At 43.4% G+C, this 18,972-nt stretch overlaps 1 protein-coding gene across 3 annotated transcripts in view; it reads right to left on the minus strand.

Annotated features, from left to right (window-relative positions):
• BIN3 (bridging integrator 3) overlaps window positions 1-18,972 on the minus strand; it is a 531,071-nt gene that overhangs the window by 89,097 nt on the left and 423,002 nt on the right. Inside the window, exon 1 of one of the 3 annotated variants that reach the window (XM_063311531.1) lies at window positions 13,406-13,476. The exons of 1 other annotated variant lie outside the window; for it this stretch is intronic. Coding sequence is in view for 1 of the 2 variants with exons in the window: in XM_063311530.1 (XP_063167600.1) it covers window positions 13,406-13,413 (8 nt within the window). In the remaining variant the exon portion in view is untranslated. Of the gene's footprint in view, window positions 1-13,405; window positions 13,477-18,972 lie in introns of those variants that run through there. One more of the 3 variants, XM_063311530.1, reaches the window with a different exon arrangement.

Below are 18,972 nucleotides of genomic sequence, written 5' to 3' on the forward strand. Positions count from 1 at the left end.
GTACCCTAACTCAAGACTTCAGGAGATGCCAATAACAAGAACTGCTTGCTTTACAGTAGGTTATAACCGGCAGAGACACCCATTTAAATGCCCAGCAGCTGTATCTGCAGAAGTCTTTTAGGGGTATTTTGCAAATCAAGGGAGCTTTTTCCAAATGACATTATTTTCTAAAATGCCATAGAAGCATTCAGACAGACCCTCCATTCTACTTGGTTAACGGCACCTTTAAGGCAGTTCAGCATACTGTATGGGCTTTTCACCAAGCAGAAATGTCAGAGAGAGCCAGATCTAGTTATAGCACCTATTTGATACATCAAAACCTAACATGGGAATTGGCCCTCTACCTTGCATGCTCACGAAATGTGAGAAAATGATACATAAGGAGAGCACACCTATATTTATCCCCAAGAGAAAGTCTGGGAACACAAGACTATTCCCCTGAACCTTTTCAATGCTCCCAACTTAGCTACAGTGTACACACGCAAAGGCAGAAGCGGGTCCAGAAAACACAGGTATTTTTACATGCAATACCCTTTCAATATTGTTTTATGTATCTTCAGACACAAAGTTTGTTCTCAAGGAGCAAGCCGTATTTCGCCCTCTCCCCCAGTATACAAAGTAGCCGAACGCTAGAGAAAATGCAGTAAAACGTGCATCCCTTTACAGAAACCCACCACGCTCTTAAGCCAGACTTTTCCTCCATTTACATCACTGTAACAGGCCAGGCCTACTTACAGAGCAAGGCCCGGGCCCTTTATGAGAATAATTATGATGAAAGTTTTAGGAGGAAGGTAGTAAGGGAGGAGGACAGATCTGCATCTCAAGGCAGTTGCACCCATCTACTAATTGCAATCAAGTGCTCTCGCAGGCATTAATTAAATCTTAATCCAACTAAATCATGTGAAGCAATTCTCTATCCCGTTTTTCAGCTGGCTAAACTGACAGTTGGTTGCCAGAGGTGACATAGCTGACAGTAAGAGCAAAACCCTTTTTCAACCTTTCAAGTGAGGCTTGTCAAAAGCCAACATTCATGTTTGTGCTAAACCATGGTTTCCCTAACCATAGTCGATTGAATAAATCACAAATAAAGGCATCATTAAATGAGGCTTAATTCCTGTGACTGCATAATCACAAAAGTTTCTTGCCAATACAACACTTATAAGGACCATGGTTATATGTCCCATGGCTAATTAAACTAAGCCTATCCAAACGAACCTTTTATAGCTTAGCACAAAGTGTCAACCACATCAATGCTCTTTAAGAGCTCAGCTGAAAACTGTTTTTAATTTTAAACTGTGGACGTTTTTAAAATCCTAAATTACCAACTTACTATCAGGTTCCCTTCACCTGTTATTTTTTTTCCCCACGCTTTTGCTTTTTTGCTATTACTCTGGAACCAATTTTGCTGAAGAGCGGGACAGAAATATTTACAGTGCAGACAAACCAACAAGGACCAGACAAAGAGAAATATTAAGGAGCAATGCCTAGATACTTCAAGGGCCCAACATGTCTAGGTAGATTCTGAAAGACAAAACTTCAGCAAAGCTCTTCGCTGGACCGGAAGCAATTGTTGGAGGAAGGCAGCACGCGCGGATTAAACTAAGCGGTGGTGAATCTCCTGCACAAAGAAAACTCTGGGGACTGGATGCTGGAAGCAAAGTTCATTCATTCTTCTTTTATGCAGCACTCCAAAATACAAAGTGATAGAAAAAGCAAGGCATTTTGTTTTTACACTGACATTTGGGGAACAGAACAGGAGCGAGACAATAGATGCTTCCCCCCCCCCTCCCAATTTCATGGTTTAACTGCCTTGTTCATTTCAGAGTTTGCTGCATCCTCGGTGAAGGGGTCTGACCTCCCACAGGCTGGTCTGCGCGTCATCAGGACCCTTTCCCCCTCGGAAGACGTATGGCATTCCAGCGCTCCATGAATAAGACAATTCATTCTAGACGTGGCGGCATCATCTCACCCTGGCCTTCACAGCATGAATTAGTAACCACTGCAGTCAAGGGAGCCCCTGCCAGCTATTGACAAACTGAACTGAGGGTGATTGTTTGCCTTTACACACAGACAAATCTCTAGAATTTGATCCCACTGGCATTCGCGTACAAAAAAGGAGGCCACAAGAACTGACGCGCAATTTGCCGCTCAAGAGAAGGCAAGAAGCACAGATCTTTAAAAAGCAACGTTTTTGACAATGATCCCTTATCTCTCAATGAAATACATTTCCTGAGATCTGCTCCATTCCTCCCAAGAATGCCCTGCTTATGAATGAGGCTCGTGTGCACTCACAGGCCCGGGACATTCCAGGTCAACCCCAAATCACCACCTGAAGATAGGAAGTGGCCTCTCTTCACCTAGCATCACAGATTTAAAACACCAATTGGGAATCCTACACATGATCTTATGTATGGAAAATAAGCGCCCCATCGGTGATCAGGTTCAAACATCATACTAAAACCTGATTTGTTGAACCATGGCTTGTACAATACACATCACTGGGTCAGTCTGCACATGACGCTAAGCCATAAGCCATGGTGTACTAATTACAATGTCTGTATGAATTCTTAGAAATTTAAAATTCCATGGCATATCACAGACCCAAAAAGATCCAATGTTCTTTTTCTTAAAATATATTATATTGAAGAAATTATTACTTCACAATCATTCCTATGTTGAGTTTCTTACTAAGTTCTTCATAAGTCCTAGTACATTCATTTTCAAACAATCTGATAAGGGTGATCAGTATCATTCTCGTTTTACTGTCTCGTCAATTAAACACTTGCCATACAATACATTTAGATGGGGTTTTATTCAAAGCTGTCAGCATCACGAAATATGTTCTGGAGCGGGACAAGAAAAAACAGGACAGGATTTCAAGGTTAGATTGCCTCTTGTCTGAGGATCAGGCTTAGTTTTGTTTTCTGCTTTGGCTTCATCAGTATTCTCTGAACAAGTTTAAGAGTCAACTGAGATCCTTTTTTACACCAGCTATTATGCGCAAGGCAATTCCCCCCTTACCTTCACGTGAATTATGCTGATGCTCAAAACTGATGCAAAACTCTGACTGTGAAGAAATTCTGCAAGAAACAAATGTTTGCTGTGGGTGTAAATTAAGCTCCCTCTTCTGGTTTCCTTTGTGGTTTTGAATGGATCAAGGAGGACCATTCACCAAGTACTTTTTGAATATACCTTCTGGACCCTGATGCAACATTTTTAGAACTTATCATTGGCCAGCGTTAAGACATGTTAACGGAAGACGCAGCTGATCCTCACAAATCACAACACTCTCACCCACTTGTTTACTTCTCCATACAAAATTACTATCTTTGAACAAGAGAACGAAGATAGGCTGCTCACTGGCAATCTGGAAATTGTATCTTCAAACTCCTTTGATGGCCACAAAATGCAAGAATCTTCCCAGGCCATTTCATTTGCATCCCACTGGAAGGGACAGAAGGAGTCCTGCTTCCTAACCCTGACAAGCCAAAAAAACAAAGAGGAAATAGGCAGAAAAAGCTCACACACACACACACACACACATAATATTCCTTTAAAAGTCTAAGCCTGATTCCTGGAGATCACATGGATATACACCTTTGTTTTCCTGGGCATAACTGGGATGTACTTTGCCATCACCTTCGTCTGGGATCTTTTTTCCTGCAACTTCCCAGTCTAGCCTATAATTCTGGAACCTCCTGGTGGTCCCCCATCCAAGTATTAGGCAGATCGGATGCTGCTTGTTTTTTTCTGGGTCAGCCAAGCTTGGCTACAAGAAGATTGAAAAGGTGCAGTGGAGATTCTTGCTTCTACCCCAGCAATCCTAAACATTATTGATACAGAAAACTGTAAAAAAACGTATGTGAAAGGACATCGCTTAAAAATTATTCATGTTCTAAGAGTTATTTAAACCCCAAATTAGTATATGACTATTACATCAACGTGGAGAATAAAAACCTTCCCAATCAACTTCACAGAACAGAGTCCGTTTTGATGCGCTTCCCACTCTCACTCCACCTGTATTATCTAACTACTAGAAGGATTTTTTTTCCTTTAAAATGTTCAGAACTATTTCATCCGTGCGCTGTACTGTGACCTGTAACTTCAAATTCCTTTTATGATATCAGTATTCTAGACTGTAGCGCTGGGCTTTTAGCAAGTTTTGATTTAAATGCTGGGAGCGAGGCTTAAAATAAGCAGCAGCCCCTGGGGACTTCATTTTTCAGGATGAGATAAAACACAAGTTTTATTTTGTAAAAAGAAAAAATAATTCACATCTGTATTTGGAACTGAAGAATGCACAAATAACATGTAAATCTTAAACACATTCATTCAGGACTACATCCTATTTATGTAACGTTTGCCATTTTTTTTTAAAGTGTGCCAAGATCACTCCCTTAAATGATCTATTGCAGCATGCTCTGATTTGATATGTAGGATTCTGGGAATAAAATTACCGTACTACGTAACTTCATGGGGCTTTAGAAAAAGTTGGGCAGCTTCAGCTGTCTAACTGGAAATCCAGATCCACACTCTCAAGGAGATTACAGATCAGCCTTCTTTAATCTGGCACCCTCCAGATATGTTTGGCTGTCACTCTCATCATCTCTGGCAAGGATATCTATCACCCGACATGACTGGAATAAATGTATTTAAGAGGTGTTAAGTTGATGAAGGCACTGATCTTTCAAGCAGGCATTGATCCTATTACTAAGCTGTTTCTAAAGGCTAAAGATATATGGGGTTGGGGTGGGGGTGGGGGTGGGGGCATAGGGTTAACTGGCAGAGATAATACAATACCCCCCCAAAAAAACCTTTAAGACACAATAAATTCAAACCAAATTATTTGCACTTTTGTCAGCTGAGAAGGTACTGTGTCCAGTGTGAACATGTGAATCAAATCCTTGCTTTTACTGATCTGTCTAACTTTTAAAGTGAGGTAAGATAAGCCTGAACATGTAATAGCAGTAGTATTTTATGTGGTACATGCTTACTTCTAAGTGTAAAAGACCCGTTTTTCCAATAGCAACTATCCTGGGAGATTGACTGAGAGAGATGGACTGGCCCAAAGTCACCCAGAAACCTTCTGGAGCTGAAGGTGGACTTGAACATGTGTCTCCCCACTCCTATTCCCAAACCTTCATCACCATGCTACACCTCCTTTTCAAGGTAATCAGCCCTCCTGTTCATAAATAACTACTTATACAGAGTTATACATAAATAATAATAACTACTTACACAGTAGTTATACATAAATAACTACTTATACTGTCCACAAATTTTCCAACAACCACAGTGTGAAGTAGTCTGGGCTACAGGAGAGTGACTATCCAAGGAACTTTCAGCTCTGGGGGCTTCTGTGGCTAAAAGTAGACTAGGATCTTCTTACTCTGAGTCCAACAGCACCACTTTGCTACCCTGAGGGAGATACGGGCCCTAAGGGGGCACTAGAACCCACTCCTAATACAGTACCTTCACCACTAAACCTAACTGGATCAGTGTTTCTCAACCTTGGCCACTTGAAGATGTGTGGACTTCAACTCCCAGAATTCCCCAGCCAGGCTGGGGAATTCTGGGAGTTGAAGTCCACACATCTTCAAGTGGCCAAGGTTGAGAAACACTGCTCTAGATGAAGACCAAACAACTGAACCACCAAAGCTGAAGTGTTTAAAAACACAAATATAAGGAAGCAAAATCCAAATCTCAAGTTCATTATTACAGGTTTTAAGCATAAAATCACATTGACTAAAATCTCTGCCATACCCCCTTACTCAAAAAGGAAGACAGCAATTGCACAGATGTTTAGTACTATTATTGCCATTTTCTCCCAAAGGCACCTCATACGCACCTGCCATTGGACTAGCTGTTCCTTATGCCCTGTAAACCAGCAATCCCTTCTGAGAAATGACCTAGACACAATGGTTGTCAAGGGCACCGTTAAAAAACAGATCGATTAATGCCCGCTTCCCTTTAAATAGTGAAAATATAACCATCTGTCCTGCCATCACTCACATCTAGGTTAGGACTGTGTCAGGCAAAAAGCAAATACAAATCTGTAAACCAGTTGAAACAATAAAAAATACTGCTTGGGTTTGGAGCACATGAGCACTGTGTACTTGCTCATAGCACCCAGGCCATGCACGCTCTCTCTCTGGGTCACTGGAGTGAAAAGCTGGGCCACGCAGCCTGATCAAGGCAGCCCGCCTTCTCTTACCAAATATAAGCAGCTGAAAAAACCCAGGAAACCTCTTATGTGATTTTAATATTACATCAAACTGAGATATAGTGTTTGTTCCTCTTCCAATTATTTGATCTTGCTTTGTAGTTTTGTTAAGAAGCAACACACCAGGGATGTTACCTGGCATATGACACTAAGCAAGCACAGACCAGGCTTCTTGGTTTGTTCAGCTGGTCCCACTGAAACGAAATGAGCAAGAATAGAGAACCCTTGCTTGATCTTACGAAAGGGATTACTGATCACCCCCTCTGAAGAGTGAAATTTACGTCAGGTCAAACTCACCGGACAGCTGACTAAGGAATTCTCAGAGTGTCAGAGATGCTGATTTTCGTGAGACAGGGAAATTCTAAACTGGCTAGCTGAAAACCTTTAATACTTCAAGTAAGAAGGGAGACACTGAAAATATGGTGGGGGGCGGTGTTTCAATTCACAGGATGAATCTGTAGAGGTGGCAGCAAGGGAATCAAAACCTTGCTTGAAAACCAAGCACAGCTGGAGCAGATCTTCTGAGAGGGGATTAACAAGAAACCTCGTTATTTTATCAACAGCACGTGTTGTCCGAGTTGGTCAAAAATTCAGAAATCTTTTAGCCGCCATGCACCAACAAGTACATAGTTCAGAAATACGTAACACCTTCACAAACATAAATACAATTAATTTAATGAGTGCTGCTGAAATTCTCAGCCCTCCATTCCACTTTAATGCTGCAGCTGCCTTGTTAAAAGTTGCCAGGTCTCTTTGTGACCTATAGCAGCTTAGCCGGGGGGCACCCAGAAGGTCACAGCCCCACAAGTATAATGTGGTAACTGACCCCTCATCTGTAGTATAAGCGCTCCCATCAGCCTTGAACAAATGCCTCGGAACTTCTGGAGGTGTTTTTTTTGGGGGGGGGGATTTCATGCAGGTGGATCTTCTTCTCTACTGTGTCCTGCTAAAATCCTTTCCCTGCTTTGCTATGACAAGCCAAAGAATTCCAGGTCAGATGTGTCCACCAGCCACATATCTGAGCACTCTTAATGCAGTATATAACAGAGAGAGGTTTCTAAAAAGGAAGAAAGGGAAAGTGGGCTAGTTTTATGTTCTTTCAGTCAGAAATCTATTCCCATAGCATCTCCATCCCTTCTCAAGATATTGCATTGTTAAAGGCTCAGGCAGATAAATTTCATCTCCCCACTGTTTTCCTTATTTTTTCCACCACTTTCAAGGCTCCTGGCTAACCCACAGATCAGTGATTCTTAAACTGTGTGACTCAATTACCCCTTTCCCCAGTCTCAAATATTATTTTCACCACCACCACCAAAAAAGCCAGATTCTGTTGTTTTACACAAGCATCTCAGCAGTGGCAGTCCCAAACTGGATCCTCAACTCACAAACAAACAATTACAAATGCTCCATTATCCCCAGGATATGCCCAAATTTTCCCCTTGAGGGGTAATTACCCCCAGTTTAAGAATCACTGCCATAGATTTTAGAAACCATTTTTTTTAACCCATTCAATCGTGTCCAATTCTCGGAGACTGCCTGGAGAACTCCCTGCAGTTTTCTCGGCAAAGTTTTTCAGAAGTGGTTTGCCCTTGCCTCCTTCCCAGGGCTGGGAAAAAGTGACTGGCCCAAGGTCACCCAGCTGGCTTCATGTCCAAGGCAGGACTAGAACTCACAGTCTCCTAGAGAAACCATTTAGCATAGTGTTTATTAGGTAAAGATTTTTAATTTAAAAATAACTATGAGTGTATTCTTGGGGAGTCCAGTTGTGTCCCAAACTGATGGAGCAATGAATGGTTGACATCAGATTGATACTGTTTATATGTTTTTGTCTATAACTTCACAAGACAAAGGACAGATGACTCATTTCCAGAAAAAATCAAAGCTGAATTAAAACTGAAAATACCAAAAAGAAGTTACAGAGTGGTGTTACAGATTGACTGTGTTAATACAATGAATTAGTACATGGGACACTTCACCATGACCTACTATATAAACCAAAATTGGCCCGGTTCACACAAGATGCTAAGCCACAAATCTTAGTTCATCACAATGGTTGGGTTTACACTTTGTGCTATGCTAAAACCAAATAATCCATATTAGGGCTTGGAGCAATGTGTGAAACCAGGCATGAACACCTCCTAAATTTTAGAGTTCTGTCAACAGTCCTAGTTCTGCAGGTTGTTTTCTATCATCACATTTAGCCTGACTCATCTGAGAACTAAAAAACACTGTAGCTAATTTTAAAAGACTTCTAGGAAAGAAGTGATCAGAAAACAAAGGCAGTTAATTATGTAATCCTCATCCAACCTGGTGATCGCCAAATGTTTTTAAAAAAGAAATCTCAGCAAGCGTCCATTCCAGAATTTATTTCCATTGTTTATAACTGATGTATCATGGTTTTGAAGCTCCCTTATGCAGCATTAGAGCATTAGTCCATCAGGTCAGAAATTAGCTATTCGGCAGCAATCCAGAGTCTCTAGTAAAAAGAAGCATTTCCCAGACTCGCGCTGACAGCCTGTTAAATGAAGATGCCAGAGACTGAAGCTGGTATATTATCGAAATGAAAAAATGACTTCCTTCACTGCGTTACGATCTCCTTCCAGTTTTAATATGGATCAATTTAATTAAAACTGTGTTTAGGCAAGTTGCATTATAAACACAACATTTAATTAATTAATTAATTAATTCATTCATTCATTCATATAGCCACCCATCTCAAACCAGTGATTGGTTTGAGGCTGAAGACTCAGAATAATCTGCAAGCATATAACAAAGGCCTACTGCGGTACATAAGCAGCCTTGTCTCTGCACCTATCAGGATGCAAGATAATCTGGGATTCAGATTGTATGCTGGGAGCCAGATATAAGCTGCCTTGAATTCCCTGGAGGAAGAATGGCGGACAAGTAATACTGTATAGAGAGAAAATAATATTATGATTTATTGAAAGCAATGGCTATACATCTGCTAATAGTCTGCTGGGCTGGGTTTGGAAGGAAGGAAATAAAAACAAAAGTACTTCTGGGTACAGTTCAGCTATTTTAGCTTCCACAAGAGGAAAGTGCAACTGTTACCCAAACAAGGGGCACTGCTTGAGAACGTACCGGGGGGTGGGGGGAGAGAGAATGCTCCATAGACGTATGCCCACTACATACAAACACTTCTAAATTCAGCAAGTAGAAGAAAAATGTAGCGGGTAAAGGGAAAAATAATGGCCTACGAGCTAAGACATGAGGGCTTGTGTTTTTGGAGTTCAACTCTCATCAGTCCAGAGAATATGCCAGTTCTGAGACACCATGAGAGTTCTAGTCTAAACATTTACCATGTGGCCTGGTCGCTTTCCCATGCCCAAGATAGCTACTGTCAAAATAGGCAATAATGGGTTAGATGCAAATACAGGCTAGGTTCATATCATACTAAGCCATAACGTGGTTTGTTCGGTATTGGCTTAACATGCTGTGTGAGTCCAGGTGTTGTGGTCTGAAACCATGGTTTACAGCTCAGCACTGTCATGCAAAGCCAGCGCTTTGTGGTTTGTTCAATAGCCTGTGGCTGAGCACACTGCAGTTTACTGTGATGTGTGAACCCCGTCATTAGCTGCTCTTGTATCAGCTATCTATTTTCCCAAAATGGATATGGACAACTTCAGAAACAGGTGCAGAGCAGTTCTATTTACTTCAACCATACGATATGTCTGTGTGGCACATCATAAGCCACATAATTCTTGCCAACTTCCAGTGGACTGAGTGAGAAATGATTGGTGTTAGATACTTTCCTCCCACTGGGGGGAAAAAAAAAAACAAGGGAACAGACTATGATTCAAGGACTGCTCAAGGCCTAGCCTTAAACGTAAAGGTATAATTTAACAAACTTTAAGGTGTTTGGTTAAGGAACAGCTCTGGATCCAGTGCCTATCGCAACCAGACTTTTCCTCTGAACTGGAGCACCAATTTTTGCCACCACAAAGATTAATGTCCCTTGGGATGGCTCCTAAGCAATTAAAGAAACACACCCATAATTTCTTAGTCAACCAACATAATCTCTGTGAGGGCAAGGCCCCAAATCCAGGCATTATTTCTGGAACAGTTCCATTATTTTCATATAAGAAGCATTTTTGATGAAATAATAAAAATGTGTTTTTCCTAAGGTCATAATAGGAAACAGATTTTGTTTAGCTGAGTATGATTTCCAGTAAATACATTTAGGATAGTACTAAAAAAAGGATATAGCTGACATCAATTGAACAGCCAATTCTTGGAGGTGGGGCAGGAATAATTTAACTTTCCAGAAGTAGTAAAAACTATTATCAGTCTTTCTGTGTTTGGGATTATTGGCAGTTCATGAGCATTATCCCAATTTTTCCAGGAGAGGTCGAATAACTGCAAGCTAGGGAAAGATTGGATTCACACAACACACTAACTCATCATAGGGTTTGCTTCATTTTGATATACCATGTTGTGCAAGTCCAGATAATTTACAATAAATCATGATTAGACAAACTTTTTTTTAGCATGATATATGAATTCAGCCAATATAATTCTCTTCCATTTCTTTTTATGAGAAGAATCCAGGGGAAAAAAAGAATCATCCTGAAATGGTAAAATGAAATATTACTGCCCATCTCCCCCAAGATCTCCCTTGGAGAGATCTCCCTTGTGGGGGAGATCGATGGTAACAAAATGGGAAAAATAAATAAATAAATACACACACACATACGTTACAGCAGCATCAAAATCTTTTGGCCAGGGATTCTTTTGTGCAATATTGCCATAAAATTTTTATACTGCTGCATCATAGCAATGCACAACAAAAACAAAATTTATTTATTTATTTATTTATTTATTAATTAATCAAATTTATCACCGCCCATCTCCCAAAAGGGACTCTGGGTGGTTTACAATAAAAGATAGATAAAAATATAAAACTATAAAACCCTATAATACAGATACAATAAATATAATAAAAACCTCGATGGTTAAAAGTTCTTTATGATTTGCAGGCAGAACTGGGTCCTTCTAAGAAACTAACCATCCGCAGGAATGGCTACTCTCCCTCCTGCCCCAGGCATAATTACAAAACCAGGTCTTTAGCTGTTTCCTAAAGTCCAGGAGGGAGGGAGCTAATCTCACTTCTGGGGGAAGGATATTCCAAAGGGCAGGAGCTGCTGCAGAGAAGGCCCGCCTCCTGGACCCCGCCAGATGGAATTCTCTTGCAGACGGGGTCCATAGCATGCCTTCTCTGCACGACCGAGTGGGACGGGCTGATGTGATGGGGAGGAGACGGTCCCTTAGGTAAATTAAACAAGGTTAGTAAAATAATATTCTTCAAGTAGGCGTTTATGGCTTTTTACAATGTGAACAGGGAGATAAATTAAGTTATACTTTTATAATAAGCACATTTTGTGGCTCTAGTCTATGTGGTTTACAAAAAATCCCCTAGAATTCAGCAGGTAGAATGCTTAAGAAACTCCCTAGGAACAGGAATCAAACAGAAAAAACTGCTCAGATAATCCAGGCCAAGCCATGTACGGCTTTAAAAGTAAGAATCAGCACTGTATATATCACCCAGAAACCAAGTGACAATCAGTGAAATGACTCTGGCACAGATATCACACAATCTTTTTGAGTCCACCCAGAAACCATTCTGGCAGCTGAATTCTTTACAAACCAAGGTGTTTAGATGTAAAGGCCACTCACATACATGGCATTTCAGTAAACAAGCTCAGAATTTTCCAATGTCATTGTTTTAAATTATCATCATCCAAGCATATAGGTGATCTATTGGCAAAGCTGATAAAAGACCATTGCCTTAGTCTGGGAAAGACTGAGAGAGAGATGGATTCAGAGGCACCTCCTAATCCATAACTGCACTTCTAGAGGAGCGTACCCCACCTAAATCTCTAAAATGTAGCACCAGAATGTTGACTCCATGCCACGAGCAGATCCATCTTCTCTGGAGATGACTTTCCAATGCCTAGAACAGTGTTCCTCAGCCTTGGCAACTTGAAAATGTGTGGACTTCAATTCCCAGAATTCCCCAGCCAGCATGATTTCTGGGAGATGAAGTCCACACATCTTCAAGTTGCCAAGGCTGAGAAAGGCTGGCCTAGAAAGTGACAAGGCAGCAAGATCACCAACTTCTCAACCCTTAGAACAGGGCTTCCCAAGTTTTCCTTCATCTCCCAACACCGCTTATCAGAAAGTCCTTTTCATCCACTGTAGGTCAATTTAAGTCAATGTAATGGGTCTGTGTGTCATTGCCCCAAGAAAAACCACTTTTACCCAATTTGGGGTAATTTACCCAGGTTTGGGAAGCACTGCCCTAGAAACCTCTGCATGCAACAGATGAATATGGCTTTCAGGGTAGAATTCCTCCATTCTTCCTGCTTTATAGGTTTCTGGGTATAAGATGAGTGGGAGCAGGGTTTCTCAACCAGGGTTCCATGGAGATCATGGTTTATTTAAAAAATCATTTCAAATTCAGACAACTTCACCTTAAAGAGGTCAGTTTCATTCTTTATTTTTAGTCTAAGAACACTGTTCATGCATATATCCAGGCCCACCCATGAAGCAAATACAATAATTTTGTGACTTCTGGCCTATCTTGGAGCCTGAATGTGCAGGGGTTCCCCGAGGCATGGAAAACATTTCAAGGGCTCCTCTGGGGTCAAAAGGGTGAGAAAGGCTGAGAGGGAGGAACCACCTGCTCGTTCCTTGCAACAGTGCACTGTTCCACCTCCACACAAGTCAGGTCACACAGCTTCAGTTGCATCCTTGGAGGGAGAGCTACTGAGAACCTAACTTAAGAGTACAGATAGCCAAAAAGAAAAAAACATCTCAAGGGACAACGGAAGCAAAATCCAAGCTCCTCTCTGCGAAGACCACGGCTCATCCAGACGCCGGTCATCCCTCACCAGCAAGGGATGACAGCACCGCTCCCCCCCCCCAGCTTCCTGCACCTGCGATCCAGAGATGCGCGGGAGCCCCTTTCTTGCGCGGCCATCGATCCCCATTAACCCCTGAAGCTTTTCCCTAAGCCCTTTTAACCCCCCCACGCTCCCCCAGGGCAAAGTTCATTCTTGTAAAACGTAACTGCAAACAAGCCCGCCATGCTCCGTCGCAGACGCCCCCCTCCCCTGCGCGGGGCCGAGCGCGGAACAAGCGCCCCCCGCAACCGCCACTCACCAACTCATGCTTCCCTTCCGGTCCGGCGCCTCAGCCGGAAACCCCGGGCTAGCGCTCGACTCCACCTTCCGGAAGTGAGGTCAAGGGGGCGGCGGCGAGCTGCGGGGACGTCACGCGCCGGACCGGGAGGCGGGGCCCGCGGCGTCACAGCGAGGGGGCGGGGAAAGCGGCCGCTTCGGAGGTGCGACCCTTTCCGTGCTGTGTCGCGCGCCGGGGACCCCCGCGCTCCGGGCGCGGAGGGAGGCCCGCAGGGGCAGCGGCGGGGCGCTTCTGGTCGGGCGAGCCGGGGAGGCGCCCGGGGGAGAGTCGTGACGGGGGGTGGCTTTTGGCCCCCGCAGAGGAAGCCGAGGCGGCGGGTCTGCGCGCAGAGTTGGAAAGCGAGCGGGAGCCTTGCAGACGCGGGAGGACCGCGGGGGGGTTGTCTCCCCCCCCGACGCCTTTCCCCAGCCTGGTTTGCCGCCAGTCGAGTGGGGGCGAGCGCCAGCCAACCCGGAGGGCGCCAGGTTGGGGAAAGTAGTGGAGGGCTGCTCCGGGCGATCCCCGGGACTTCTGCTCCCGGGCGCACGTGCCGTCCGAGGCGATTGCCTGCAGGGGAGGGGCGAGCCGTGCGACGCTCGGCTGCGTGAAAAGCAAGCCCCGTGTTTACCGATTCCCAGGTAACGGTGCCCAGGTTGCCGCTAAGTTGAAGCGCGTCCCCCGAGGTGGAAAACCGAGAACGGCCCCCCACCGGAAGTGCGACCGGGCTGGTGGTTTTCCTGACCGGCTCTGGAGAGACAGTTTTAGGTTTCCGCGCTTGGGCGCGTTCGCAAGGGCGCGCGCGCCTGTCTGTCCGTCTGTCTGTCGAGCCGCCTTTTTCCAAGCTCGCGGTCTCCAGTTCCATTTCGACCCTTACTCTTCGCTCGTGCTAGGTGGGGAGACTTACCGGAGTTGAAGTCTGCACAGGGCACCCGCTTGGGGAAGGATGGTTAACCCCGAAGTCCTCTTCACCACCAGCCTCCGTGTGATGTGCTCTCCTCCCAGAACTAAGGCTGCAACTTGTGAATCTATTTATTGGGGAATAAGACCCACCGCGCACAACAGCACTTCTTCGTCATCATCAGTAGGATTAGACTGTAAACCCCATTATCGTGTTGGTTTCTCAGATTTAAACAAACAAAAGCTTTTTTCCTCTATGTGGACAACAGCCAAAATCCAGGAATGTAACTCAGGAGACCCTGGTTGACATGTTAGCCCTATAGCAAAGAAAGTTTTGTTGCATTGACTTCTGCATGAGAGCGGGCTGTTCAAGGCATGGCCAAGCAAAAATTAATCTGTTGATTTCCTTAAAAAAAAAAACTTTTCTTACTCATAATCTACAACAGCATTGCTGATTCACCCCTTTCCCTTCCAAACACATTCTTTCCCCTTCAATTGATTATAATTGTGTATGAAATAAAAGTCCTTCTGTGGTGGACTTCCACTCCCTGAAGAAATGTTACCTGTAGAAGGGAAGATGAAAAAGAGGTCCATGACCTCTGGATGAGGAGGTTTGCCTGATTGCCATAATGTAAAATTTAGAATGGCTCCTTGCCAATTTCAAGGTTCAGGATGCTAGTTTCTTGTTCAGGTGGCATATTTGTATTTTGGTTGGCCGTAACATTTGCTATTACTGAACTATGGATTTTTACCCATGCACCCACCCCCATGGACCAACTTGGCTGTGATCCTTTTTATTTAAATGTGCAGAAGGACGTTAAGGCTGAAAGAACTAGGGCACACAATCCAACCTTTGGCAAATACTGGGACAGATAAAAGAAAAAAGGTTTCTTGACAAGAATCTATGACCATTTTTTTGAGGGAGAGGGCAGTAATAATGTTGTTTATTCGTTTAGTCGCTTCCGACTCTTCGTGACTTCATGGACCAGCCCACGCCAGAGCTTCCTGTCGGTCGTCAACACCCCCAGCTCCCCCAGGGATGTGTCCGTGACCTCTAGAATATCATCCATCCACCTTGCCCTTGGTCGGCCCCTCTTCCTTTTGCCTTCCACTCTCCCTAGCATCAGCATCTTCTCCAGGGTGTCCTGTCTTCTCATGATGTGGCCAAAGTATTTCAGTTTTGCCTTTAATATCATTCCCTCAAGTGAGCAGTCTGGCTTTATTTCCTGGAGGATGGACTGGTTTGATCTTCTTGCAGTCCAAGGCACTCTCAGAATTTTCCTCCAACACCACAGTTCAAAAGCATCGATCTTCCTTCGCTCAGCCTTCCTTATGGTCCAGCTCTCGCAGCCATATGTTACTACGGGGAACACCATTGCTTTAACTATGCGGACCTTTGTTGTCAGTGTGATGTCTCTGCTCTTAACTATTTTATCGAGATTTGTCATTGCTCTTCTCCCAAGGATTAAGCGTCTTCTGATTTCCTGACTGCAGTCAGCATCTGCAGTAATCTTTGCACCTAGGAATACAAAGTCCTTCACTGCTTCTACATTTTCTCCCTCTATTTGCCAGTTATCAATCAAGCTGGTTGCCATAATCTTGGCTTTTTTGAGGTTTAGCTGCAAGCCAGCTTTTGCACTTTTTTCTTTCACCTTCATCATAAGGCTCCTCAGTTCCTCTTCACTTTCAGCCATCAAAGTGGTATCATCTGCATATCTGAGATTGTTAATGTTTCTTCCAGAGATTTTAACTCCAGCCTTGGATTCCTCAAGGCCAGCTTGTCGCATGATGTGTTCTGCATACAAGTTGAATAGGTAGGGTGAGAGGATACAGCCCTGCCGTACTCTTTTCCCAATCTTAAACCAGTCCGTTGTTCCGTGGTCTGTTCTTACTGTTGCTACTTGGTCGTAATAATAGAATTGTCTAAAATAGTGATTCCGTATTCTGATTGTCTGCTTGGGCTCCACTAGGCTAAATAAGAATTTGGGAACAAGGAACAAACCTCAGAGTGGTGGGCTTGAACTCGTTTCTGCTTAGCATCCAAACTCTTGCAAAGAGCCTTACTGAATTGCTTTGTCATCTTAATTGGCCCAAATAAGAGTAACACCTGTCACTTTTGGCTTCATTATTTTTAATGCACTGACATGTTGACTGTATAATTGCGGGAGATAATTTGATGTCTGTTTTCTCTTTTGAACACTTTGTGTATGTTTGTGTGTGTATGTGCCTATTATCTTTTGACAGTATTAAAATTCCGCTTTATAATAAATGAGAAAGAAAAACAAGATAACAAGAAGAGTTCTCGAGAAATAGATTACATACAGAGCCTTGCCCTTCCCCCCCCACTTAAGATTCAATATCTTCCAGTTCTTCAAGCTATTTTGCATAAACCTCCCTTTGACACACTATCATCCTTATTCAAATAAAAGCAAAGTGATCGTTAAGTATGGTGACATCCTCAGTTATCGCTTTGTCTTGTTCATGTCTTTTGTAAATGATGGCCCCAAACTTCCTGCTGTTTGTCCTTATCTGCCTCTGCTTGGATTTAGCAACACTTCTGATTCCCAGTCTCCAAGACTGTATTATATTCTGACTGTTTTCATATCTTTCAGATAGTAATTTATCTGATTATGTATTGACTCATTTAAAAAACATTTACCCATTTCATTTTGGCATGCAGATCATACAAAGGAATATACAGTGATGCTTAAAAGTTTGTGACCCCTTTTGATTTTTCAATATTTCTGCATAAATATGGCCTAAAATGTGATCTGTTCTCTACACAAGTCCTAAAACTTGATAAAGAGACCCCCCCTACAAAAAAAATCAAAAACAAAGGAACGAACAACCCTCTTAAACAAATGAAGAAGGATTGTATAATGTTTTTGACTTATTTGTCTAATTGGGTTCTCTCTATTTATTTATTTATCAAATTTGTCACTGCCCATCTCCTCTGACCGGAGGGACTCTGGGCGGTTTACAATATAAAACAATAAATATATAATAAAATTCCAATAAAATCCCTCTAAAACAATTTCTCAACTACCCCATCTAATAAAATCCAAATGACTGTGATCTCCTTCAGTCATTATGTAGGAAGGGCACTTCAAAGCACTAGCCAACCCCAAGTATGGCAATTCTCCTCCCTGCCCCAAGCCCGGTGGCAGAGCCAGGTCTTCAACTTCCTCTGGAAGGCTAGGAGTGATGGGGATAATCTCACCTCCAGGGAGGGGTGCAAGATGTTCCAAAGGGCAGGCACTACTGCAGAGAAAGCCTGCCTCCTGGACCCCGCCAATGGAATTCTCTTATTGACAGGATCCGTAGCATGCCCTCTCTGCATGATTGGGTGGGACAGGCTGATGATGCGGGGAAGAGGCAGTCCCTCAGGTAACCCAGTCCCATACCATGTAGGGCTTTAAAGGTGATAACCAAAACCTTGAATCGGACCCGCAAGCAAACTGGTATCCAATGCAACTCGTGTAGCAAAGGTGTTATGTGTGCCCTTCTAGGGGCACCAAAAATAGCTCGCACAGCCACATTCTGGACCAGCTGAAGCTTCTGGATACTCTTCAAGGGTAGCCCCATGTAGAACGCATTGCAGTAGTCTATATGGGAGATAACAAGGGCATGAGTAACTGTCCGAACGGCTTCCCAATCCAGGAAAGGGTATAACTGGTGCACAGCATGAAGCTGCGCAAAAGCTCTCCTGGCCACGGCTGCCACCTGCTCTTCGAGCAGGAGCTGTGCGTCCATGAGGACTCCCAGGTTACGCACTGGGTCTGTCTGGGGCAGTGCCACCCCATCCAGAACTAAAGATGACAAAGTCCTGGATACAGAGGAACCCTTAACCCACAGCCACTCTGTCTTACCAGGGTTCAGTTGAAGCCTGTTGTTCCCCATCCAGACCCCCATAGCCCCCAGGCACTGAGAGAGGGCAGTCACAGCATCACTTACTTCACCCGGGATAGAGATATACAATTGAGTATCATCGGCATATTGATGATACCTCATCCCGTGGTGACGGATGATCTTGCCCAGCGGTTTCATGTAGATGTTGAATAGGAGAGGAGAGAGAACTGAACCCTGCGGCACCCCACAAAGGAGGGGTCGAGGGTCAGATCACTCACTATCACCACCAATTGGGTCTGGCCCTGGAGGAAGGAGGTGAACCAGCACTTTATCTAGTTTTAGGACTTGTATGGAGAACAGATCATGTTTCAGGTCATCTTTATGCAGAAATACTGAAAATTCAAAAAGGGTCATATGCTATTAAGCACAACTGTAGCTTTCCCGTTCTGCTGCCTTTCAAGTGCATTATACTAGAATGTCTGTCATTCTGAGGCAGCGTGCTAGTTCCAAATGGTAAACATTGTAGTCTGAACATATTTGAAAAGCTTCACATAGGGGAGAATACCATACCAATGTAATACCACTACTACTAATGATAATGATAATAATAATAGCTTACATCCTACAACAATACCTTTAACACCATCAAACAACAACATCTGCCTATCCCAGGTCTTTGGGAAAGACTCAATAGGTGGATAAAAATGCCCAAATCAGTCTAAACATCTGGCTGACTGTGTGACCAATAATAATAGAAGTAGAACAACTGTGGCAAAAGAAAGCAAAGGTAGTACCAATAGTAA

Source organism: Candoia aspera, chromosome 9 (genome assembly GCF_035149785.1).
Source record: "Candoia aspera isolate rCanAsp1 chromosome 9, rCanAsp1.hap2, whole genome shotgun sequence".
In the NCBI taxonomy this organism is placed as follows: domain Eukaryota; kingdom Metazoa; phylum Chordata; class Lepidosauria; order Squamata; family Boidae; genus Candoia; species Candoia aspera.